The sequence below is a fragment of the Podarcis raffonei genome, chromosome 2, assembly GCF_027172205.1.
Source record: "Podarcis raffonei isolate rPodRaf1 chromosome 2, rPodRaf1.pri, whole genome shotgun sequence".
Lineage (NCBI taxonomy): Eukaryota > Metazoa > Chordata > Lepidosauria > Squamata > Lacertidae > Podarcis > Podarcis raffonei.
In genome coordinates this window covers 41,025,313-41,051,012 of record NC_070603.1, presented here as the reverse complement: position 1 = coordinate 41,051,012, position 25,700 = coordinate 41,025,313, and the positions used below count along the sequence as shown (strand labels likewise).

The following is a 25,700-nucleotide window of genomic DNA, read 5'->3' as shown; positions in this document are numbered from 1 at the left end:
AAAACAGTCTGAATAGTTAAAGCCTTCTGGAAATGATGAAACCACCTGCAGAAGAAGCATGACAAACTGAATGATATGGAAACAGAAACAAACAGGGAAGGACAGGGGAGATCTCCACTGAGGCCAGGGCCAGATTTAGATTTGATGAGGCCCTAAGCTACTGAAGGTAATGGGGCCCTTTATATGTCCACCTGTCCTTTGTCAACAACAAATTGTCGCTGATTTTTGTGTTGAATATATGCTATGTGGTAATTTATGGACCTAATAGTTATCTAAAGCCATTTGCCACTGTTGCTGTATGTAGGTTTTATTTTACTTGGTTTTTTATCTTATATTTTGGAAATGTACATCCAGGTGCTTTTTCCCCCCTTTAGTGTTTTTGTTTTTTTTGGGGGGGCGGGGGGAACTAAGCTATAGCTTGCTTAGCTTATACGTACATCTGGCACTGACAGAGGCAGAACTGACTGCAGCCTGTAGAAATCAACTGAGAAATTCAAGATTTTAATGTTGCTCACAGTGAATGAACAGGCAGGTAGCAATAAAGAACAAGCTTGTCAACATTTGAAGCCATGCAAGTCCTGGAAGGGAAGGCTTCTGCATGCAAGTGACATCTGGATTTGGATGGGTCCTGAGGGGGCAATATAGGATGATTGGTCTCTCCTTGTATATATGAACAGTATCTTAGGAGGAGTGGCGTGGTGGTGGATGGAAAATATTGTGAGCCATTCTCTCAGCATCATTGCTTCCCTTTGCAATAAGCGGCTATATATATTTGGCATACAGATTCACATGCAACGGCATTAAAACACACGAAATAAGCCGTGAGCCGGGAAAAGCACAGTCTCCCGTCCTTCCTGCCGCTTCCTTTCGTTTTTGGGTGGACATCCTGCTGCAGCAGCTCAGTCCCCAATACGCCGGCGAAGACACCCGATATTCTCCGCGCCGCCCTAGGACACATTTAAAACAGCTGCCGATGAAAATGCGGAATACTGGTACACGGAACCTGAGATGTGTTTCTCTTTTCTTTTATCTGTCGGCCAAAATGGATGCTCTTCGTTGCTGTTTTTTACTCCCGGAAGTTCAAGAAGCGGGTCGCTCTTGTATTTTTTCTAGTTCTAACTAATCGCGCGCGTCGGTCGCAGAGCGACGGCGTGTCGGGTTTCGCCCGCTGGGCGGCATTGTGACGTGGCAGAAGGCGGAAGCGATGTTGCGGCAGGTGGGGATGTGGGGGACAGCGGGTGGGTGACTCGGTTTCCTTGCGAGCGGGGCGGGTCAGAGGGAGCCCTTGAGGGGGCGCGAGTTGGGGGAGGACCCGGGGGAGGGGCTAGATGGCTGGGGGCCCGCGGGGGAAAGTGGGTCGCAGGTGGGGTCGCTGTCTGGGGCTGCTCGACTTGGGGGGCTGCTTTGCTTACAGAGGAGGAAGGGGCGGGCGGCGGGATGAGCCTCACCACCGACCTCCTTTCCTCTATGCACAAAACTAAGGGCTTGTTTGTTTGGGAAAAAATGTTGCTTTCTTCGCACTTGGTTTTCTTTTATCCCTCTTCGTTTCTTTTGCATTTGCTTTATATGCATCGCATTTCTTTAGGATTTCCCAAACCCTAGAAGTTAGGCATCATTAGAAGGAAACAATGAAGAGTAGCGGTGGCTGTGAAGTTTTTTCGGCCGTAGTAAACTAACATGATTCCAAGTTATGGAGGGGGGAGTATTGGATTGTTGCTTTTATTTTGGTTATGTATTTTGTGGTTGTATATTCTAATTCTGTTCTGTGAACCGCCCAGAGACCTTCGAGTTTAGGGCAGTATATCAATTCAATCAACAACAAACAAACAAACAAACAAACAAGTTGCCACCACAACACACTTTGACTGCTGTATTCCTTGTGCACACATAGGAGTCAGTTTCATTTACCTTTGTGCTACTTATTTCTGAGTAAGCATATTTTTATTTGTATATTTTTATTATTTATTTATTCATACCCCACCTTTTTGCCTGACAGGGACTCGAAGGCAGCAAACATATTAAGTGGCAAATTTTCTTCCCAATTAATTGTCTTGGCGTTCTCCCAAATGATTGGGTTCTTGCTGTGCAAAGTGCCTTTTCATAATAATTAATACCCCTGAAAATGAAACTATATGAAATACCACTTTGAATGGTCCTTTAAGATGAGAAAAAATTAAAATATCATTTGACTTTTTCAGGCATTTGCAGAAATTTACAAAATGCTGAAGGTTTTAAAAATGCATTTTAAAAAACCACATACAGTATTTTGGATCTGGAACAGGTGGCCAGAAAAAAATAGATAACTGACAACTACATTATCTAAGGAAAAGGATGTTTATGCAGTTGAAGTCATTACTGTTCTCTGAAATAATTTGTTATGCTCTATAATGTCTCAAGAAAACAGAGATCAGATAAAGTGTTCAGAATGTATTGTCTGACTGTATAAGCTGCCCTCCTGTGGTCAGTGCATCTGACTGTTAGCCAGAAGGTTGGGGGTTCAAGCCTACCAAGGGATGGCTGTGGCAGGATTCCTGCATTGCAGGGGTTAGACTAGATGACCCTTCCAACTCTATGATTTTATGCAATCTCACCACTGATGCTGTCTTTTCTAACCTTGCCCATGTGCTTGTCCAGGACAGTAGTGATGACACAGAAGATGTGTCACTCTTTGATGCTGATGATGAAACCTCCAGGAGGCCGAAGAAATCAAAGATCAAGTAAGTAATTGCTAGAATTGTCTTGGGCTGCTGTCTCTTTGGTACAAGACCTGCCATTTCTTGTGTCTGTCTGTTGGGGAAAATAAAAGCTCTTGCACTGGCTTTCTTGTATGCTTTATTGAATAGCTTTCTTGTAGGATTTCTGTCTTGAATATCATATGATACATATATTTAAATTGTACATGCTTTATATTCTAGTTCTGTTTGGGTCAAAATAAGTCACATCAGATATATATATATAGAGAGAGAGAGAGAGAGAGAGTGTGTGTGTGTGTGTGTGTGTCTGTATCTAGTAAGAAGTATTTTTGATATATTTTGGTAAGGAATCAACCATATAGAAATCCAGTCAAGCTGGGCAAGGGCTTCCATTCCCATATACCTTCACATATACCTTGAGGAAATGGCACTGTGGTGCTATTCTGGAAATAGACCAGGATTATATGAAATGGAGGAGATCTTGTGACGCAACCCCATGCTCTTTGTTTGTGCTGGGGACCATGTAAATTGGATCACAGCAGGAGTTTGATTGCCTTAACTGCCATGTAGGTACTAAGGCCTGTGGATGCATATGGAATCACAATTGGGGGTCTCTTGCCACCCGTAGGGAATTGTGGCTGCAGCACTGGATAGGAAGCTCTCTTGCAGTAAGTCAGACCAGTGGTCCATTCAGCTCACTGTTGTCTACACTGGCTCTGTGGGATTTCAGACAGGGGTCTTTTTCAGCTCTACCTGGAGATGCTGATGATGAAACCTCGGACCTTCTGCTCTGCTACTGTGATATGGCCCTTCCCTTCATGGAACAGCCCCCCAATGTTGCATGCCATCCACTTTGTTTTAAGTTTTATCGCAGATATTGTTCTGCATCACCTCGATAATTTATATCCATTGTGAAGGTACATTCTTTCACCTTTGGTGGACGTGTCCCAGGATTAAGGCGTTCTGGGAAATGATATATAATGAATTGAAAAAGGTATTTAAATATACCTTCTTGAAGAAACCAGAGGCCTTTCTCTTGGGCATGGTCGGCCAAGTGGTGCCAAAGAAGGACAGAACTTTTTTTATGTATGCTACAACAGCAGCAAGGATAATCATCGCAAAGTATTGGAAGACGCAAGATCTACCCACTCTGGAAGAATGGCAGATGAAATTGATCGACTGTATGGGACTGGCAGAATTGACGAGCAGAATCCGTGACCAGGGAGAAGAGTCGGCTGAAGAAGATTGGAAAAAATTCAAGGACTATTTACAGAAATATTGTAAAATTTAAGAAAGTTAGATGGTATTGGATTGAAATTGAGAGGTTTCTAGCTGCAATGATATATAAGAACATAGACGGGGGGGGAAAGGGTTTGTAAAATAAGGTAATGTTACAAGCTGTAATGCTTGAAATGAAGGATTTGCTGAACAAATAATCTTAATTGGGATAGAAGAAGAAGTATGAGGTCTGAGAAATTTGTTATTTAAAAGTATGGTTTATGAATCTAATGCTTTTGATGAATGTTTCTGTTTGTTTTGTTTGTTTGTTTTGTCTAAAAATTGGAAAACTTAATAAATATTCTTTAAAAAAAAAGATAATTTATATCCATTGGTGGTATATAAGATTATTTGCAAATAAATGAAACCTTATCGACCAAAGACTTTTGGAGGCCAAAAATAAAATTCAAAATGCTACGGTGGATAGCTTTCCAGACAACTCAGCATTTGCTTGCCAATGCATTGTTGCTGCTATGGTTTATTTATACTGTCTGACACAAAGGGTGTGTTTATGTTCTTATCCAGGTGCAAGAAACCTGGTTTGGAGCATTTACAGATGCTGGCATGCTAAGGTGGCTTTGAAATTCCCTAGTTCAGAGTGAGCAAAGAAAAATTGATCCAAACAGAGTTAATGGATTTGACATATGCATAGCATTGAATGCACAATGTATCATTAAGCACAGAACTGCTCCATGCCAGTCTTCTGGTGTCTGAAAGTGTTTGACAAAGCTCTGGATAGGTTCCATCTGAATGATTTACCTGTGCATGCAGATTATTATTTTAGAAGGAAATAGATGTATTCTTCTGAACTGCAATATTTACTTGCCGCTGTATTCTTAGCAAACTTTGCAAGGAAGTGCTGTTAGAGAGGTCTATCTCACCAGCTAAAGATTGACACTTTCTGTCGGCCCACACTGATTATGCTATGGTAATTAATTAGTTGGTTTTTATAATTACTTCTGTCTTTATGAAGTGCCATAACATGGAATTACGATTGAAACTATAACCCTTGTTAGGCCTTTTGATTTGGACAGAGTGAACAGATAAATGCATTACTAAATTATTGTCTACATGTGCCTTTTACAGACATCCGATAGCCTCCTTCTTTCACTTGTTTTTCCGGGTCAGTGCAATAATCGTCTACTTACTCTGTGAATTGTTAAGCAGCAGCTATATTGCCTGTATGGTGACGATCATCCTACTTCTGTCATGTGACTTTTGGGCAGTGAAGGTAAATACTGTTGGGAGTTTGTTGGTGCTATAACATGGCTGTTCTCAAAGGAGAGTGGGCAGATTGGCCAAGTTCTTAGATTTTGAATTAGAATTCTCTCTTCTAAATCCCTTAACTTCAGTAGGAAAAGTAAGCAAGTGTTTTTGCATGTACTCTCATACCTCTAGGTATGTGCAGAGTACATTTAACCTCTGAAGGAACAAGCTTCCTTTTGAAAGTGTGTGTGTGGGGGGGGGGGTAGGGTATTGATTAAACCCAGGGTATCCCTAGTCCTGGTGTGATACACTAACCACTACACCACAATGGCTGCCAACATGAATTGAGATCCAGCCATTTCTAGGGATGATTGTAACTGGCTGGTTTCATGCAGAGAGGCATCTAGACCCCTCTTGAGTAGAACTCAGCATCTGTGATGGAGTTGCACCCTACATACCACCCATGTAAAGCCATTTGGTGAGGAGGAATACAAATAAATAAATACCCCCCCCCCTTTTCAGACTGCAGTCCCCTCTAGGGTATGAGATGTCTGTGGTTTCCCAAGGTGCTGCAAATCCCAGGCACATTCAGAAGCATCCAAGGCCACCAGGCAGGCTGCTATGTAATGGGAGGAATCAATTCATTCCTGCCTTCACTTATCCCATGGAGTAATCTTGTATTTCTCTCTCTAGAATGTCACAGGGAGATTGATGGTCGGCCTCCGCTGGTGGAACCAAGTTGATGATGACGGCAAAAGCCACTGGGTGTTTGAAGCCAGGAAGGTAAAGTTCTCCCAGTCCTTGAGGGAAGTCTGCAGTTGGTGGTATATGGTGTTGTTTTCCAGGGCTGTAGACATCTTTCATTCAATATGCCATTTGGGGGACATAAGACATATTGAACTGGAGCAACAGTTAGTGTGGGTGTGAAATCTGGCTTTCCCTATCCTTTGCTTTAGAGACAATGCTACAAAGATATGTCATTAATTTCACAGCGAAAGAACACAGATTATATTACTGAACTTGGAATAGAGTATTTACAGTTAGGCATATAAAGACCAAACTATATTTATACAAGCTATATGAACAGTGATGTTAACTGTTTTGTACTAACCAGATTTCATTAAGTGGTTTCAGAGCCTGGATAGCAGAATACCCTGGTTACTATTAAAACGTTGACATGTAACTTTTAATTATTGAAATGTAACTTTTAATTATTGTGAAGTCTTACAATGGAAATCCATATGGAAAAGGAGAAGCCTTGTGGCAGGAAGCAAACATCCTAGAGCTTGGTCTTGATTCAGTAATCATATGTGGGATTCAAGCCCTGTTACATCTGTACAGGCCTTTAAAATGATAGGAATAATGAGCATTCCGAAGATAAAATAACCTTCACCTCCACTATGGCTACTATGGAGATACTATTTCCAGTTGTGGCATGCTTTCCTTCCCCATTATTTATAGAAGAATTCATTGATTTTAGTTGGCTAGTAGTGGAACACCTCTCATCATTATTTGACTAACACTCATTTTCAGTATATGCAGCACTGCTCAAAAACTACTTTGGTTTGATCCTTTATTTTGCTGTATGCAATTAAAATATCACATTCTGTTACTTAAAAAATACCTCAGCTGCTTTTCATTGGGATGTTTTAGTTCAGTTTGCTGAATGATCTTTTTTTCAGGCTATTGTATGTCCAAGGTCAGTGCTCCCAATTTTTAGTAGCTTTATAAAGAGGCTATTGTGTCATGGCATTGTGCCATGCCTGGAAATGTTGGGGTGATGGTTTGTGGCTTAAGGTGGTGGAAATCTTTGGTATTCTGATTAGGTGGCTCTTTTTTTCCCCTTCTAAAATAACAGGCTGAAATATATTTTTCTCAGTAGGAAACATGGTTGTAAAAATGCAGTTAAGTGTTCTTACTGTATGACTTGCCAGTGCAATTTTTAGGTCCCGCTGGTTCAGAGCATTACATTTGGTAAGCCACGTTAAAAAAGAAAACTTCTGTATTTCTTTCCAAATTATTAGGCATCTGCTCAGACGAAGAAAACAACATCAGAAGCAGAGTCCAGAATCTTCTGGCTAGGGCTTATCAGCTGCCCTTTGCTCTGGGTGATTTTTGCCTTCAGCGCCCTGTTTTCTTTCAAAGTTAAGTGGCTGGTGAGTGGCTTGCTTGGCAAATATCTGACTGAACTTGTTCCTTTGAGTGTAATGAGACCTGAATTCTGTTACATGTCTTTGTCATCTCTCTCCACAGGCGATAGTGATAATGGGTGTGACATTGCAAGGGGCCAATTTGTATGGCTATATCCGGTGCAAAGTAGGCAGCAGGAAGAACCTGACCAGTGTGGCGACCTCTTACCTAGGCAGGCAGCTCCTGCGTCAGGTACTTGAGATTTTGTTTGCATGGCCATTTCTCCTGCTTCCCAGAGTGTATTTTGGTGCTTATTAATTGACTTTGCATTCCTTGAATTCATTGTGGCCCAGATATTGGCAGGCTTTTTGAATTCAGTCTAAATCACAGTATGATCTGGCTCTTCCATAACTGGAAAGAGAGTTTGTTCTGAGCTTCAAAGGTACATTACTTCACAATTTTTTCTCTGCCTTATCCTTCTGAGAAAGTAAAGTACAGGATCTTTAATGTGCCCTGTTCTGTAGTTTGCCGGGCACCTGGAACCATGTGGAGAAAGGAGAATTGTTTCCTCAAGGCCTGTGGCTTAATGACCACCTTGAGAAAGACAACAAGCCTTTCTGTACATCTCCCAGTGCTCCTCTTTGACTTTTCCCATACCTCCTTTCCTGTTCTGTGAGGCAGGAGGGTGCATCCTTTTGTGGCCCTAGGACCTTGTGAGTTTGGGGCCACACTGCCTTCTCCACACTCATTCACCCTCTCTTCTCATAGCATGTAGGGATGAGTAGTTTTAACCCCCCCCGCCGCCAGCATGTCAACATCCCATTGAGCCACCCAGCTGATTGGCTCTGGGAAGAGTATGCTCATCAGATCGATTCAAGGTGCAGAGCACAGTAATCTTTCTCATATTAGAATATCCTCCCTGCTTCTTAACCTTAGATTTTCAGATAATGTATATAAAAGAAAGTATGGCATAGTTCATAGAGTGCTCAGCTACGAAGTTCCCTGAGTAAACTTGGGGCCACTTCTCCACTTTCGGCCTAACTTACTCTCACATGGTTGTTGTGAAGATAAAGTGGGATAAGCCCCATGTAGTTCCTTGGAACCCTTGAATTCCTTAGAGGAAAAGTCCAAATATTAACAAAAGCAATCCAGCCATCTGTAATTTGGGTCATTCCCTTCTGTTTCTTCCTCCTCATTCCTCTCATTCCTGATGTTGCCTTGCCTATTGATAAATGCTAATACAGCATTGTTTTCTCTGAAAAGATGTGTGGCTTCCATCTTTTGGGATCTTTCTATAGGGCATTATTTCTCAAAGCCTTGACCATGCAAAGTTGGTAACAGTTTTTAATTGGTCCAGAAAATAATAGGAGGCTGCTTCAGGGTTTTCAACATAAGACCCGTACATTACTGTCCACACTTATATCATTTTAAAAATAGGTTTCCAGGTCTCGTGGAGTGAAAATGATGCCCAGCTAATTATCCATAAGGGAGGTTCAGAATCCTGAGATCCAGGGTTTCTCAATGAGAAGTTACAAATTAAGCAATTCTAGATGATTAACAATTAGTTCAGTATGTTAGCTGATAACAGAGGGTCTGAGCAGGATACCTTCCTCCCCTATTCGCACTTAATAATTTAATTCTTGTTTTGGCCCTCTGCTGCTCTTTAGCCTTCTACCCTGCTGCTATTTAAAAAGATATTAAAGGGAATACATTTCCAAAGTTGGGAACAGTTCAGCTTTTTGGTGATCTTTCTCCCCCAGGCAATTCCCTGTCTTTTAAAGTCCTGATCTAATGCTGCTTTCTTTTCTTTTATAGACTGTGCCCAAAGAGGAGCAAGCAGTATCTTGAAGATCAGGAAGAGTCCCGTTTTGTTTTCAATTCCTTCTGGAGAATGAGAAATATTTCCTTGACCCCCTGTACAGAAGATTTATAATCTGTGTGTGGATTTTTCGTAATTAAATGCATCTTCTAGAAATGCAGGTTACCTCTCATATTCCTTACAGCTTATATTTTGCAGAGTCCTTCTTGACACTTGATTCTGGGCTCTCTAGGTGCAATAGCTCCACTTATACATAAGTAAAATATATTGATGGCAGAGAGTTCATGATAAGTACCACGGTTTATTGCCATCAGCATTTTTGTGAAATTTGGGGCAGTCCCAAAAGCTGAGAAGCCCTTTGAGCAGGGACTTGAGTAATCTCTCATCCCCCAGAAACTACAAAATCTGACCTCTAATATGAAATCTGAGATATTATCTACATAATTACAATAATATAGGTTTCTTGTTTTCTTTTAAAACGAGGAAGTATTTTAGCCAATAAATGTGGAGGGGGCAACTTGAAAAACAGGTTGATAAGTTCTGCTACCAGGAATTGGGAGAATTGCGGTAGAGTACCAATTTTGAAAGTTGAACAAAAGCACTTTGATGTCTCAACTTTCAAAACTGATTTCAGCTCAAAAGTTTTCCTTTGTATAGGACCTGAGACTTTTTAGTGTGGATTTCAGAGCACCTGGCTAGTACAGATTGGTCTCTTTCCCCTCCCTCGTCTTTATAAAACGTTTTATTTACTTTCTTGGGAGGACCAAATTCTTATGGTGCAACTATAAAGTAGGCTGCTAGGATTGCATCTGCACAACCCTTTTTGGTTTTCGGCTTTTTTCCTAAATAGCCAGCAGAGGTAAAAAGAAAGAGGAATGTATTTGCATCCTAATAAAGTTATGTAGAGTATTTAATGCATCTGGCCATCCTTTCCTTGGTAATAAGTTAATATAGGTAAAACATGCTGTAGGTAATCAGTAGAAAGTAGAGAAGATTCATGCTGATGTGATTATGACAGACCTTTGGTATAGAATTTTATCTCTGTTCTTGCCACAGGAGATAAATAACTAATGTGGTAGTCCATATTTTCGTATAGAATATCTGCAAACCTGGCTTCAGAACCCTTCCTCCTTTTACAGAAACGTAATAGCTGTGTTCCAGTGTGGTGTCTCAAGCTTGCATGCTTCTCTCCCATCTGTTCCTCTGGCGCACCCATAGGGCGATCAGAAGCTTTTGCTTCTGTTTTCACCAACCCCAGTTCAGTGTTATGCCTGAACCTTGACAAGAGTGTGGTTTGTATTAACTATGGTTTACAGAAGCGTGTCAATTTCAAACTGTGTGTTAAGAAATTGGCTTGTTTCAATAAACAAACCATGGTATGAGCAACCACAGTGTGGATGAGTATACTCTGATTAATTGGAAAGAGAAGCCAAGGCTTCCCATCTCTTCTTCATGGCTGAGGGATGGGTGAGGGCATGAGTCTGAGGCTCATTTACCTAATGCTTATACTATAGTTTAGCGCTCTGTTCAAACACAGCCAATGCCAGTTAAAGGTCCAGTGCACATATTGCCCCAATGTGTCCATGCTACAGACATTGTGGGACAGGAAAGAATCTGTGGCTTGCATGCATGTGTTCACATACATGAACATGTGTTCACATACATGCACACTCCCGTGCACATAAAATGTATTATATGAACTGGAGCTTGTTTTCATGCAGTCATATGTATTCTGCTTCCATGTAATCTTCCCATCTACGTATGGGGTGTTATTGTGTGCATGCACAACATTCTACAGGTATAGAATGCAAGCCTGAGACGACTTCTCCTGCATCACTTGTAGAGCAACTCAATGCAGTATGAGAATGAACCCTAAGATACTGGAATACCAAACCGTTACATTTTAAAAAGGGTAATTTAACTGGTTCAATTTGAGAAGGGTGTGTGTGTTAAACTTGGGGGCTCGTTCATGCACACAAGCTGTGATGGCCAGAGGAATTAGAAAAACTACCTTGAGCCAGTCATCTGCTTGTTAAAGTCACAGTCACATTTCATCCAGGATTAGGATTGTGGTCCTTTACATCAAACGACCCTCTTTAAAAACTGCATTTCCTCACACTCCCTTTGGAGTCATGTGAACAGGCTCCTGGATTGACCATATTATGTAGCTGGCTGGCTGGCTGGGCTACTTTCAGACTCAGTGCTAAATCATACGAGCATTACTAACGCTGGCTGGATGCAGTTTTCTAATCAAATACAACACTTTTAATATGACAGATTTGCATAAATCTCAAGGTGTTTAAATGGAAGTTGCAGCTGTATTATTCAATTACTGCTAAGAAAATGTAGTGAGATGACTGGCAAAGAAGCTCTGTTACAAAGAGGAGAATACAATGTTGTCTGATATTGGTTAAAAAGAAGAATCCATTTATCGGGCAACATTATATTCAATGGAGTGCTGAATACTGATAGTTAAATGTTTGTGTTTGGATATCTGGGTAATGTAAAGCTGTGGGTTATTGTTTCTTTGAGGGATACTAAAGCAATGTATTTAAAAATTCTTGTGCACGCTTGTAAAGCCTTTTGAATTAACATGTTTTTCAAAAGAAATATATTTTTTTAAAAGTTCTGTACCTTTCAACTGGTTTGATTAGTGTCCTGGATTTCTTTGCCTGCAGTGATGTATTAGTCTGTCTGGCCGATTAACAAGTTTACATTTTTAACTTGGCCTCCTAAAGCCCTCTTTTCTTTGTATGTTGTGCTTGCCATTTTCCCCAGACCTGCATTTGATGTCTTATGCAGAGAACGATCACCTTGCTCTGTGGGCCAGTGATGGACATGGCCCTGAGGCAAAAGTGGCCAGAGTAACCAATGAGACTCTTATCTTTGTACGTGCAAAGTGTGAGTGTGCACATACACATATACACATGTATATATATATAAACACATATATACATACACATATACACGTGCATGCAAGAGATATTGGTACAGTTATTGACAATCTCCTTGTTCCAAAGGATCATGTAGTCCTTTTTGTTCATATGAATGCCATTGCTAATTGTTAATCTTGATGACCAATCAGAAAGGGTTCTGTCCTTGTTGGCTGGCCAGTGGAACTCTAGGAGGAGGAACCTGCTAATTGGTTGCTGGAATCCCCAAAGGAAGGTATAAGTGGCCCTAGAGGAGTTAAGCTTGGGACGCTACAGCACTGGTGTGATTTAGTGCTCTGAGCTTGCTATTAATGAGGCCATGGCTGGCTATGGCTAGGTCTGGCTCATTTTATTTATTTGTCAAGCTTCTAGACCACACTTCATGCCACAGAGCTGTTTCCAACACCATTTGAAACGAAGCATTGTGCCATTTAAAACAAATAAAATACTGTTTAAAATTGCAGCAGATTAAAATGATGAAACAGCAAGACAACAAAAAGCAATCCTAAGACCCAGAGTTGCTGGTGAAATGGTTGCCACGTCAGGTAGTGACTTACAGATATAGGAATAGCCATTGCAGAGTGCATGCAGCCAATAGATCTTTTATATGATTTCAAATGCAATTCATATGATCACATACCCTCCTAACATTCAGGGGCAAAACTAGGCTTTATTTCATCCGGGTCAAAGACCCAGTTTGGCACACGCACACACATGCATTTGCAGGCACACACAGGCTGGGAGCCTCAATGGCACCCCTCTGGAGGCTTCACCCAGGGCAAAAAACCCTGGCCGGCGCCCCCACAGCTATAGCTCTGCAACCTTCCACATGAAAATAGGGACATTCTATTCACTACATAATGGAGCGAGGGAATTCAACTAAGATCCCTTTGCTGATCTTAACACCTTAGAGGGTCAATAGGAAAGGAGGTGGTCTTTCAGTTGTTTGGGCCCCCAAGTTATTTAGGGCTTTGAACAGTAATGTGAGCACCTTGAATTAGACCTGGAAACATATTGGCAACCAGTGAAGCTATTTTAAGGGGGCCATTTTGTAGAGTTCCACAAGCTGTGGAAGAGCAACAAATACTGGGGTCAAGGTGGGTTGGGGCCAAAATGTGTGGTAGTGACTGTGTCAGTTGCACACACAGGAAAGTCGGACTGGAGCAACCCAATTGTGATATGAAGCCCTAATCTTGAAGCACACTTTGTAATATCTTCATGTTATTGTGGAACCTAAAACACTGTACTAGGTAGCTGAGTCATAAGCAAATACTCTGTGGAAGAGCAGATTAATATCTTCATTAGAAACTCTTGGTTTGACTTTTTTCTGAGCATGCGCACCTCTTCCCCAAGTACTGTATTGGATTCTTTGGCAAGCAGGAGTGAGTTCTAAACAAATGTGTTATGAATACAGTGGTACCTCAGGTTGAGTACTTTATTCGTTCCGGAGGTCTGTTCTTAACCTGAAACTGTTCTTAACCTGAAGCACCACTTTAGCTAATGGGGCCTCCTGCTGCTGCCGTGCCACCGGAGCACGATTTCTTTTCTCATCCTCAAGCAAAGCTCTTAACCCGAGGTAATATTTCTGGGTTAGCGGAGTCTGTAACCTGAAGCGTATGTAACCCGAGGTACCACTGTACAGTAGAGTTATCAGAAAACCCACTAGGTGGCAGTGTGTTGTTACAAGTGCACCTCACTGAAACACATTTGACTTTTTAAACACTTTGAAATTTGGTTTTGCTCATCCTGTTCTGAGCTAGGCATCTTTTATTCATTTATTCATATAGAGTTCTGGGGCCCTTTTAGTCAGTGAACGAAATACCAAAATACAATTTAAAAATATATTGGATCACTTAGAAAGTGTCTTAAGAGAAAGCAGATAGTGCTTCAAAGGATATTTGGTAATCTCAGTGAAAAATGGGGTAGATGAGAAACCTAGCCTCAGGGTGGGGGTACTTTGAGCAAATTGCCCACAGTTTTGTGCCACCCAATACTTACTGGTTGTTGAGGGTGGGCTCCAATGCCAAGTGGGTCCCAAAGTTGTTTGGGAGATTTAATCTTGTTAGACTTGGGGAGGGGGGTTGTGAAGTATTGTTGATGCTTTATAGTGTATGTTGTGATGCTTTTAATTTTTAAATTGTAACAAAACCTGAAATCTCAGCTTAGGGCAAACTTTTAAAAAATAAAACTCTTACAAAGCAGTAGTAATTTTGAAGGCGAGGGGGCAGACAATTAGGTCTGATTTGATACCAGCCTGGGATCCAGCTCCCCCCACGTCTGTACAGTTGTGTTGAAAACAACAACAACAACAGTAAACAGCTTTGCTGTTGTGAAGCCTTGTCCTATTGCAGAACGGTCTCTTCTTATGTACGTTTCCACGTAAGTATAGGTGCTTGTGGGTAGGATCGATGAGAGGCCTGATAAAATCTCCCTCAAATTTAAAAAGCCTTTGTTGTTTAGTGGATTTCTTCAATAAACATCCCACTGTGGTGTTTAAGGAAACTTGGTCATAGCAGCAGCCACTGTGGAACCCACAAAAGTGGAATGCCCAGGCCTATAAGTTACACAGGATTATATAGAGGCATTCCCTCGCCTTAGCTTGACACATGCACTGTGTTTTTCGCTCTATAAGACGCACATTTTCCCCTCCAAAAATTAAGGGGAAATGTGTGTGCGTCTTATGGAGCGAATGCAGGCTCCTTGGCTTCAGCGATAGCAACGCGAAGCCTCTGAAGCGCAGTGGGCACCCAAAGCCTCCAGAGCGCAGCAGGAACTCCCGCTGCACTCCGGAGACTTCATGCGGCTATCTGGAGAGCGAGAGGGGTCGGTGCGCACCAACCCCTCTCGCTCTCCAGATAGCCTCCTGAAGCCTCCGGAGGCTTCGGGTTCCTTTCGCTGAAGCCAGGAGAGTCTCTCCGCCCTCCCTCCGCACCGCCCTCTCTCGCTCTCCAGATAGCTGCCTGAAGTCTCCGGAGCGCAGCGGGAGCTCTCACTGCGCTCTGGAGGCTTCGGGTTCCTTTCGCTGAAGGGTAGGTGCCCCTTCAGCTAAGGTGCAGCGCCCCTTCAGCTAAGCGGGAGGAGAAATTGAAAGGGCTCCATTTCTCCTGCCGCTTCGCTGAAGGGGCGCTGCGCAGAGAGGGGGAGATTTTTTTTTCTTGTTCTCCCCCTCTAAAACAAGGTGTGTCCTATAGAGCGAAAAATACGGTAAGTCACATTCTTGGAGGAAAAACATGCCTGCGTTAACAGAGTTGGATGCCTCATTCAGAGAGAAGGACAGGGTGCCTACTTTCTATCAGGCTAGCTCAAGGCCAAGTTCCTCCTGCACAAACATTATTGACCCATTCTTAATACAGCCTGAGTAAGCAAATTCTCCTAACATCCTTTCACACTCTCTTTTACAGTTTCTACATCTCTTCAAATGCAGGCTACCTAGCAGAATATGTCCTATAAATTTCCGCTGCAGTTGCCTTGGCGTGGTTATAAGCACCTTCTAATGGTGGTGTGATGCGAGTACATGTTGTAACAGAGCACTCCCTGCGTACTGTGGGCTTCCTCGTTTCCTGTCAGGAAGCAGAGGTTGCGTTCCAAGGTTCCTTTCCTTTCGGTTGCAATTGTTGCCTCACTGCACAGCTTGTTCTTTGCAGGATGAGCAATTTATTCACACTCGCTTCCCACCCACCGCCTTGTTTCCTTCCTCCCTGCGGTTTCTCACACCTTTCACTAATTGTGGGTAGCTTTCTCTGCTTCTTTCGTATCACGTGCTCATGCTGCTTCCCAACTTGCTTCAAACAGTGATGGAAGCCTCAGTGTCCCCATTCCCCCTTTTATTCTCTTTCCCTTTTACCTATCTATATACAGTGGCACCTCAGTTTTCGAATGTAATCCATTCCAGAAGACTGTTCAAGTTCCTAAATGTTCAAAAACCCAATACGGAAGCTTCAATACGGAAAACTCAGTGCAGAAACCTCATTGCATGTTCAGTTTCTGAGGTGTGTTCAAAAACCAAAGCATTTACTTCTGGGTTTACAGCGTTCGGAAACCGAAATGTTTGGCAATGGAGACATTCGAAAACCAAGTACCACTGTACTTGGTACTTAAACAACTTGGAACCCAAACACTGCAAACCCGGAAGTAAGTGTCCCAGTTTGCAAACTTTCTTCGGAAGCCGAACGTGCTCCGTTTTGGGTGTTACGCTTCCAATTTGAATGCCACACTTCCGTTTTGAGTGTTATGCTGAGGTCTGTCTGTTTTTGCTATTTATTTTGCATTTTTGCTGCTCTTTTTTTTTTTGGTTCAGCCACTGATTGATTGATTGATTGATTGATTGATTGTGTGACTGCAGTACATTGTTTATTGCTTTCATTTTATGGATCAATGGTCTCGTTAGGTAGTAAAATCCATGTTAAATTTCCCTTTTAGTGGGAATCTGGAATGAATTAATCCATTTTGCATTACTTTCTATGAGAAAGTGCGCCTTGGTTTGGAATGCTTTGGTTTTGGAACAGACTTCCGGAATGGATTAAATTTGAGAACCAAGGTACCACTGTACTTGTTTTAGTTTCATAGCAATTTATTTGTGATGGCTTCACAAGCACAGTTAAAGGAATTGGGCGTCATGTGGCTGGCATAGTACCATCTAGGGAATATTGATTACCAACCATGCATCAAGGAGCAGAGGCACAAAATTGCCCCCAATATTGAGGGGGCCCAGTGCACATTGCACATGCATGATGTGACGATGTCTGGAGGAGGCTGAACGCTCAGGAGAAGCCAGCCACTGAAGCTGAGCTGTGCTCGGCTCCATGTTCGGCCTCCTTCACCCCCTCAACATTGAGAGGGCCCAGCCCCCTTTCAACAAATATTGAGGGGGCAAAATGCCTGCCTTCATTACAATGTGTAGTGTGCTGTTGGAGAGAGTTGGTTTTACCACATAGTAAATACAATGCTTTTTTCTTTCTTTCTTTTAAAGCCACCCAATTTTGGCTGACCAAAGCCCTATTGGGTGTGGAGAATTCTTCTTCCGCTTGCTTGCTGGTTTGAATTATTTCCTGAAAGTCATTTACTGTTCCTTGGAAATGCAATTAATTTCCTCAAGACCAGAAAAAGTCTATTAATAAGCTCAGATAAATATAGCACCCTCTGCAGCTTTTTATACCCTTTGCTGTGTATCTAGGCTCCCGGCTGTTGAGAAGCCACACTTTCCCATTGTGATGCTATGAGGGGGTCGGAACTAAATAGCCTTTATCTCATTTCCACTTGGGCTGCTGTGGGAACTTAAAAATAAAAAATAAATAAAGCTTGGACGGGTTTTCCTGTGTAATAATAGAAATAGAAGCTGTCATGGTTTGACAGGAAGGTGATGAGGGAGCCTCGCCTCATGTCCTTCACGCTACACTTCTTAGAGGAACAATAGGGTGGGGCAGGGTTCGCAAAGTGGCTCACGGGTCAAAAATAGAAGGGAAACTTTGACACACTTCCAGTTTTAAGTGGGTGCAAGTCTTATTCCTAGTTCTGCTTTCCTTACACCCAACAAATAATCTTTGATTTTGGCAGCGGTATCTACATCATCAACATCATTATTTTAGGGATGCTTTTAATATTTGTTTAGGGAAGCTTTTAATATTTGATGAATGATTGTATTTTAATATTTTGTTGGAAGCCGCCCAGAGTGGCTGGGGAAACCCAGCCAGATGGGCGGGGTAGAAATAATAAATTATTATTATTATTATTATTATTATTATTATTATTATTATTATTATTTGTATGCCACCCTATACCCGAAGGTATCAGGGTGATTCACAACACAATATAAAAGCACAAAATACATAATTAAAATAATTAACGATACTAATGTATACAAACTAATTAAAAATACACTCCCCAATAAAGGCCCCTAAACAGCCCACAGATACAAATGCAAACATCCAAATTAACATTTAACATTGAAAAACAATTTAAGGCAACCGCACCCCCAAATTTATATAGGCACTTCAGAAATACAGTCTGTGCAGGTACACTGTCCAATACTGGGATGAGGAGAAATGCTACCTGTTGCTCTTATGTAGTGGGAAGATGGTTTTAAAAGACAAAGCTGTCAGGGGTGGCAGGCCATTTCTAGCTGCTTGGTGGGCTGGAACTTTCCTGGGGGCCACAGGCCATCGACTCTTTTTGTACAGAAAATAAACATTTACTCATTTCCATTCCCTCTCTCTCTCTTTCTCTCTCTGCCCCAGCCACTCTGGGTAGATTTCAACATACAGTGGTACCTCGGGTTACATACGCTTCAGGTTACAGACTCTGCTAACTCAGAAATAGTACCTCGGGTTAAAAACTTTGTTTCAGGATGAGAACAGAAATCATGTAGCGGCGCCGCGGCAGCAACAGGAGGCCCCATTAGCTAAAATGGTGCTTCAGGTTAAGAACAGTTTCAGGTTAAGAAGGGACCTACAGAATGAATTAAGTTCTTAACCCGAGGTACCACTGTATATAAAAACATAATAAAACATTAAACATTAAACATCTTCCCTATACAGGGCTGCCTTCAGAGGTCTTCTGAATGTTGTTTAGTTACTTATCTCCTTAGCTTGGGGATCACATAAAGCAGATAGATAGTAAGAAGTAAAATGTTCCAGTTGTCACAGATCGCGCAGTATCCAAGTTGAGACACAGCAGGAGAAAGAATAAGGAAAGCCTAGAAAATGAGGATGTATGCAGGTAAATACATACTTGCATCAATACAAATTTCATACAGAGCTTTTCTATAGTTAATATTTTCTGTATTATCTACTTCGGGTTTTGTTTTTTTTAATGAACAGACAGTAGAAGAGGAAAATGGGTTGTAATGAGAAAAGGGGATAGAGAAGGTGTATTTAGTGGTCCAAGCGGGCCAGATCAATGGGACTTTTTGCTCCTCTTTTCCTATCAGTGGTACTGTATAGACTTTTGTTTACAGAATCTTATGCTTCAAGTAGCCAGTTCTTGTCTTACCAGCAGAGGGAGCCACAACCCTTCTTTCCTTTGCAAAGGCAGGAGGAGCAGGCTAGAAAATGGCTACTTTTGGCACAGAACTCCTTTGGAAGAACTCCTTTGAAATGGCTCCAGGAATCAATTTAAGTGTGAGAAGTGGAAAAGAATAAGGCAGCCCTTCCCCGCCAGAGCTTCACTTGCCCGGAAAGAGGAGGAGGGAACAGAACGGGGAGACGAGAGTACAAGTAGATGCGGAGCCGGGTGGACCCACAATACGGGGTCACTCTTGGCCTGCGTCTACATTCCTTGGCTGCTGCAGCTGAAGTTCTTGACAGGAAATCCATGACAAAACAGAGCAAGAGTCGCTGTTTCCACCCTTTCTCATATCCCGCTCACTGCTCCCTTTGGGTCATCGGTGCAGTGATGGGGGATGGGGGGGGAGGAGGATGATTTCGCTGAGCTTTCTTGGAGCAAGGAGCCAAGTGGGAAGAAGCAAATTGGAACCAGGCAGTTGTGTGAAGGAGGAGTGTGCAGGAGTGCAAGACCGAGACCCACAGCCTGGCTCCACTTAGGAGGCGTTTTGAACTCCATTTAGACTCGCAGGCTCCAGTTTCGGGAAACGGGGCTCGCTTCCCGCTGCACGCCTCTTATTAAGCATTTCAGGCTGCAGTCCTCTTTGCCCTGATTTCACAGCCCTCCTTCATCATCACAGATCAAGTTGGAGATCAGACCCCCACCTGAACTCCACTCAATTTCCAAGTGATGCTTGGTTTCCTTCCAGTGGCTGTTCCATAAAATACAGCTTAGCTCAGTAGAAACAGATGGAAACCTGCTGTCAAGAAAATATAAGTGCCTTGCACGGCATTCCTATGTATAGCCAGAGGTGCTAACTAGAATAAAATATTGGGGTGGTGGTGGTTGGAGGTAAGCCCTGCTCCACGTAATCGCTCACATGACATGGCACCCCCCCCCACTTGAATGGCAATGCCCATTAAGTTGGTGTGTGTGTGCTCCTTTCTGATTTCTCCTTTCTTCCATTGCTTATACAGAGGTACCTCGGGTTACATACGCTTCAGGTTACAGACTCCGCTAATCCAGAAATATTACCTCAGGTTAAGAACTTTGCTTCAGGATGATGACAGTTTCAGGTTAAGAACAGACCTCCAGAAGGAATTAAGTTCTTAACCTGAGGTACCACTGTACATTCATTTCTTACATCTCAGCTCATCTGTAAGCTGCTTATGTGGCCACTCTGGTTTCTTTAGATGCCTCCCACTTTAATTTCTTGTCAGGTGTGTCTGCCTTTGTGCCCTCTACATTCCACCCTTAAGAAACTTCCATCCATCTTGGACTCCCTTCTCTTTGAGTATTTTAGACCATGGGATCTCACCCAGTAGTTCCTTAAGCTTTTTGAAATCAGCCTCCTGAATGTCCAGTGTGCATGTCAGACTACACTCAGCTTTTCCTTGCCTCTGTGTGATGAAACCCAAGAGGACATGATCACTTCCTCCCAGGTTTCCCAGTACTTCCAGTTTGTTGATCAGTTCCTCCCTGTTGGTGAGAACCAGGTCCAAGATAGTTCATCCCCTTGTCACTTCTTCCACCTTCTGGGAAATGAAATCCTCAGCGAGGCAATGGAGGTATTTGTTGGACCTTGCATTATTGGCAGAGTTTCAGTTCCAGCACACATCCAGATAGTTGAAGTCTCCCATCACTACTATATCTCTCCTTTTTGAATGTTTGGTAATTGCTCTAGGAAGGCATCGTTCAGGCCTTCAGTCTGACTTTGAGGTCTATAACAGACACCCACAGTACGGTTCCTGTTGCTTCCCTCTCTTACCATTTTTACCCCCTTACAACCCCTGGTGGCCTTTTGGGGGAGTGTGATGGTAATCCTGTCTACATATGCAAGGCAGGCATGCCCAGATGTTCTCTGCAATAATTTCCCTCCTCCAATCACTGGAGGGATCGAATCGTGGCATATTCTTGAATAGCAGACAAGCTTTAGAATGTGGTCTGTCAGTATATCCCCAGTGAGTTGAAACAGCTGCAAGGATCAAAGGCAGCCTCAGGATGGAGCCTCTTACTCAAGCAAGGCCAATTGAAGAAGCAGGAGGAGGAGGAGGAGGAAACAGTGGTGGAACATTTCACTTGACTTATTTTGAATCTTATGCTGTTTTCTGGGAAGAGCTATAATGTACATGTTTAAAGGATGGGGAACCTGTGCTTCGTCAATATAGTAGGAGATCACTCAGCCAGTAGAGCATGAGACTCTTAATTTCAGGGCTGGGGGTTTGAGTCCCTTGTTGGACAAAAGATTCCTGCATCGCAGGGGGTTGGATTAGATTACCCCTGTGGTCCCTTCCAACTTTGCAGTTCTGTGCTTCTGTGAAATGTTCTAGTCCTAGCTACCAGGACTAGTGTTCAAGGATGATGGGAACTGCACTGCAAGAACACCTCCTCCCATGATATATTCATTATTGCCCAGCTGCCTAAGTATTTAGCCCTTGCCTTTTAGGAAGGGGCTGTAAGTTAGTGGTAAAGCACCTGCCTTGTTTTCAGGAGGTCCCAGGGTGCATGCCTAGCAACTCCTCTCAGCCTCAAGCAAGCATAGCCAATGCTCAGGAGTGAAAGGAGTTGTAGTTTAACAACCTCTGGAGGGCCCTGTGGAGGGCCACAGATTACACACACAGAGAGAGACACACAATGTAGACAATCTTGAGCTCAATGGGCTTATAGTGTGGCATTGGATAAGGCAGCTTCCTAAGGCTGCACAACTTCTGGATTATGCCAGATTGGTGTGGTCATTGCTTTCTGTTTGGCATTAGGTTTCAAAGTTGCTAGCAGCATTTCTCATCAATGACACATCCTTTGGCTGAAGAAATCCAGCATCTCCTCTGCAGGCAGCAACCCGGCAAAAGGGATTGTGTACATTTTTTTGTAAAAGAGCAAGGTGGTGGTTCTTCTCCAGCAGCCAGCCCTCCTCTCTTTCTGTTTGGGGAACCACAAAAGCCACACAAAAGCCCTTCTAGCCATGTGAACTCTCTGGCATTCCAGATGTAAACAGAGCTGATCAGCTATCTCCGACCTTCCACATGTGTTTTGCAGCCATTTCCTATGAATGGCGCACTTACGAGGACAGCCGGGTCTCAAGAGCCACATAACTCTAGTGGTGCTTTTTACACATGCGAACCTTCCAGCGGATTCCTTTTCGCCTACATCTCTTTGCAGATGAATGTCAAATCTACACTGGCCGGAATGTTCATCTGAATGACCAGTGTCTTCCAGTCTGACAGCACAACCCTACATAAGGAATGTGTGAGAGAAGTTCGATGGCTATTTTAAAGTCCATGCATGGAAACTTTGAGGGCTGAATATTAGATTCCTGGGACTTCTGTCTTGTTTCAGTGCCCTAACGAAACCAGTGACACCATCTCTGTGTCAATACATTCAATTCAAGAAGAGGTACCACCCAGCAGTTGCCTTGAGGCCCTGAAGAGCAGAGAATTGCAACTTGGAAACTGCTCAGCAAAAGATCTGGACAAGCGAAAGAGATGCTTGACTGCTGCTCCTTGGCTAGCCATGGTGGTGCTTGGAGATGGCTAAGGAGGAAGGTATTTTTATACCAGCCATTATTTATCAAGATAAACTCTTTAAATACATTTCCACTGCAGAGGTGAATCATGCTTCCTGGAGATGAGCTTATCTCATCCTCTCCAGGAACAAAAATCCTGGAGGCCTTGCAAAGTGCGAACTTTGCCTTTCCCAGAGAGCACATACCAGTCCTTCTGGTTTCCTCACTGAGTTTCCTGATTCTCAGACTCTGTCACACAAATCCTAGGCGCACACATGGGGACACAGCTAGCTGCTGTCATCATATGTGATGGAAGTCCAGCAAGTCCTCCCAGCCTTGAACACTCATTTGGAAACAGTGTTGTCAAGAGAATTCTTTTCATAAACAAACAGAAATTGGAAAAGCTTCAGGAATGAAATCATGCGATCATCATGCTAGTGCTTAAACTGGACCAACATGGGTCCCAAAGATGACACAGGGAGAATGATCCCAAAGCTTAACAGCTCTGCTGCCTGCTCTCTAAATCCCCTTTGTCTGACTCTGTGTATATTATCTCCCAAGCCCCAGTGCCAATGTCTAGCAGAGAGGGCACCCAGCACCAAAAGGAAAGGATTCTCTCTCCATTCTTTGGTTCTTGACTAGATGGTTTCCAAAGCTAAAACTGTTTTTATATGTAATCTGCCCAAGTTGTGAGTGGTTATTTCAATTCATGCCATGCCAAATTGTTTTGCCGGTGAACAGTTTTGGTGCAAAAAGGGGACCTGGAGAGCAAAATACGTTTCCTTTTATTTTGGTGCCAGCTTACGCCCTTTTTACTTCCACAGGTAGCATATGCTTTGGGGGCATATCTTTAAAAAGAATTCATCCTGATGCCCACATGATCCTAGCCAACCAGTGCTACCTTCTGGAACCATCCCTGGAGTTATGACCAGAACCACTTCAGAACTCTACTAGCTGACATTGGGCCTACCTAGTGAGCAGGGCTATTCAATCACTTCCTGGCAAATCCAGGCTGTGCAATTAGGTTTGACCCACTTCTCAAGAGGATCAGACCTTTTATGATAAGGAAACTGATGGGGAAATGTGCTGGAAAGTGTGGGATAACATTGGTTCTGAAGCAATGTCATCTAACCTCTTTGAAAACAAATCAGGATGAATGCTCCAAAACCAGGTCATCTTGAAGAGCTCAACTATTCATTTGAAGAAGAAAAATGCTCATCTAGTTTAGCCCTCAGCTGAGGGAAGCAATAAAGTGGGTTGAGCCTGCAAAGAAGAAACTGTTAACTAACATTGCTGGGGAACTTTGCTGAATGGAGTTTGCTGAGTAAGCATTATATGAGGATATTTTACTATGGGAAAGGGTCATTGCTGGATAATATGGCTATAAGTTAAGGCTGCATATTCTGCTCCTGTTTTCCTGAGAGGAAGCACCATTGAATTCAATAGGACATATTTCTGAGTCTTCTTACATAGGCGAGTCTGTGTGACCTCTTTTAATTTTGCTTCATCCAGGTAAGAAGAAGGACTCTAGCATGGAAACAGCCCAACTCTCCATGCAGCTAGACCTCTTGCTGCTAAATTCATCATATGATTCTCCTTTATAACTTGTAGCGATATGTGTGTTGCTTGATCCAGCTCCCTTTGAGAGACAAACTATTAACTGAATAATCTGGGTTAAACTGCTCACTGTGTTTGCACATCAAACAGCATGTCCAAAATTTAGTAGGTTTCTCCATCTTCCACCCCATTCCATCTGAGCTATTACGCTTTTCTTTTGCTCTGTTACTCAACTGGTGTTGTATTGTTCTATATTTATTTAAGCAAGCAAATTCTCTTCTTTCTCTTAAGTCACCCCCTGGCTGCATTAAGTAACAGGGGGCTGACCAGTTCCCTGACTGCTGCAGTATTTCAGAGCACCACTTGGATGGCTGAAGGTTGCATTCATTCACACTCAGGTGGCAAGCGCAGCTAGTTAGAAAGACATGTCCCTGCTCTGCTGGCCTCCAGTGTTGATTGGCAAGCTAGCTGAGCAGGAAATACTATTCCTGCCCTGCTCCAACCTTGCCTTCCTCGTCCACCACCTTTCAGCATCAGTCAATGAAAAAGAGCCCCCTTCTGCCTGATTGTACTGAACATTGCATTAGGGGAAGGGTGTGTGAAAATGCTTATAGTGTGAGCTCATGGAAAGAGAAGCGCTGGCAAGAATCTAGATTGCAGAGCAAATGCCAGAGGAATCTCAGAGCCCCAGCATAAAGTGCATCATTGCTTTTAGTGAGTGCTGACTTGCTGCTAATGCTGATGTGCTGGTTGGAGTGAGGGATTATCAGGGAATGCAATAAAATTGACATCATGCTTCGGAGCTGAGGCAAGGTTGCATCTGTCAACAGCACGACCCTCTTCTTTGCTCACAATTCTAAAAATATATCTGTATTGAATGAAGGACTTCATCGACTTCATCTGTGGCCGAGAGAGAGGCTTCCTACAAATGCAGACAGGAATTGTGCATCCCTAGAGTAGCTTTCCAGACATCATTGATACTCACGGGAGACATGGTGGCCCAGCTTTTCATAGTGGGAGAGGTTGTTTTTTTAAAAAAAATGCAATTATCCCATTAATTTTTAAACTTACATATACACAGAATATTATTCCCTTCCCTCAAAATAAGCAGCTTTTCCTTTTTACGTAATGTGGACACTCTGTGTGTACCAATCGGGCCTAGAGTCAGTGGGTGGGGGAATCTGTTTTTGCAGACCCTGTACCCATTTTTCCTACTGGAAGGTCCGCAACACGGCCACACAATATATTTAAAGCACATGGTTTCTCTCAAAGAATCCTGGGAACAGAACTGGGAACAGAACTACAATTCCCAGCCACCTTAACAAACTACAGCCAGTTGGGTAGGGTATAAATAATAAAATTATCATCATCAACATCACCACCAGGAGTCTGGTGTTTTTTTTTGGGGGGGGGGAGGTGAAGATGTGACCATAGTCCTTACTTCCTGTCTGACACCTAGACTCTTTCGCAGAAGCTTCTTACACATCCTGAAAAAACAGGGAGGGTGGTCCTTCTGTACCAAGCGTGAGTGATCCCAAATTGAG

General features: G+C 42.8%; 1 protein-coding gene across 1 annotated transcript; it reads left to right on the top strand.

Annotated features, from left to right (window-relative positions):
* The first annotated feature begins 1,125 nt into the window (after positions 1-1,125).
* On the top strand, positions 1,126-11,755 carry TVP23C (trans-golgi network vesicle protein 23 homolog C). The gene is made up of 7 exons (XM_053376138.1): positions 1,126-1,216; positions 2,635-2,717; positions 5,058-5,202; positions 5,871-5,960; positions 7,202-7,333; positions 7,431-7,559; positions 9,123-11,755. The coding sequence occupies exons 1-7, from the start codon at positions 1,205-1,207 to the stop codon at positions 9,153-9,155; spliced, it is 624 nt and encodes a 207-aa protein (XP_053232113.1). The 5' UTR covers positions 1,126-1,204; the 3' UTR covers positions 9,156-11,755.
* Positions 11,756-25,700: the final 13,945 nt, after the last annotated feature.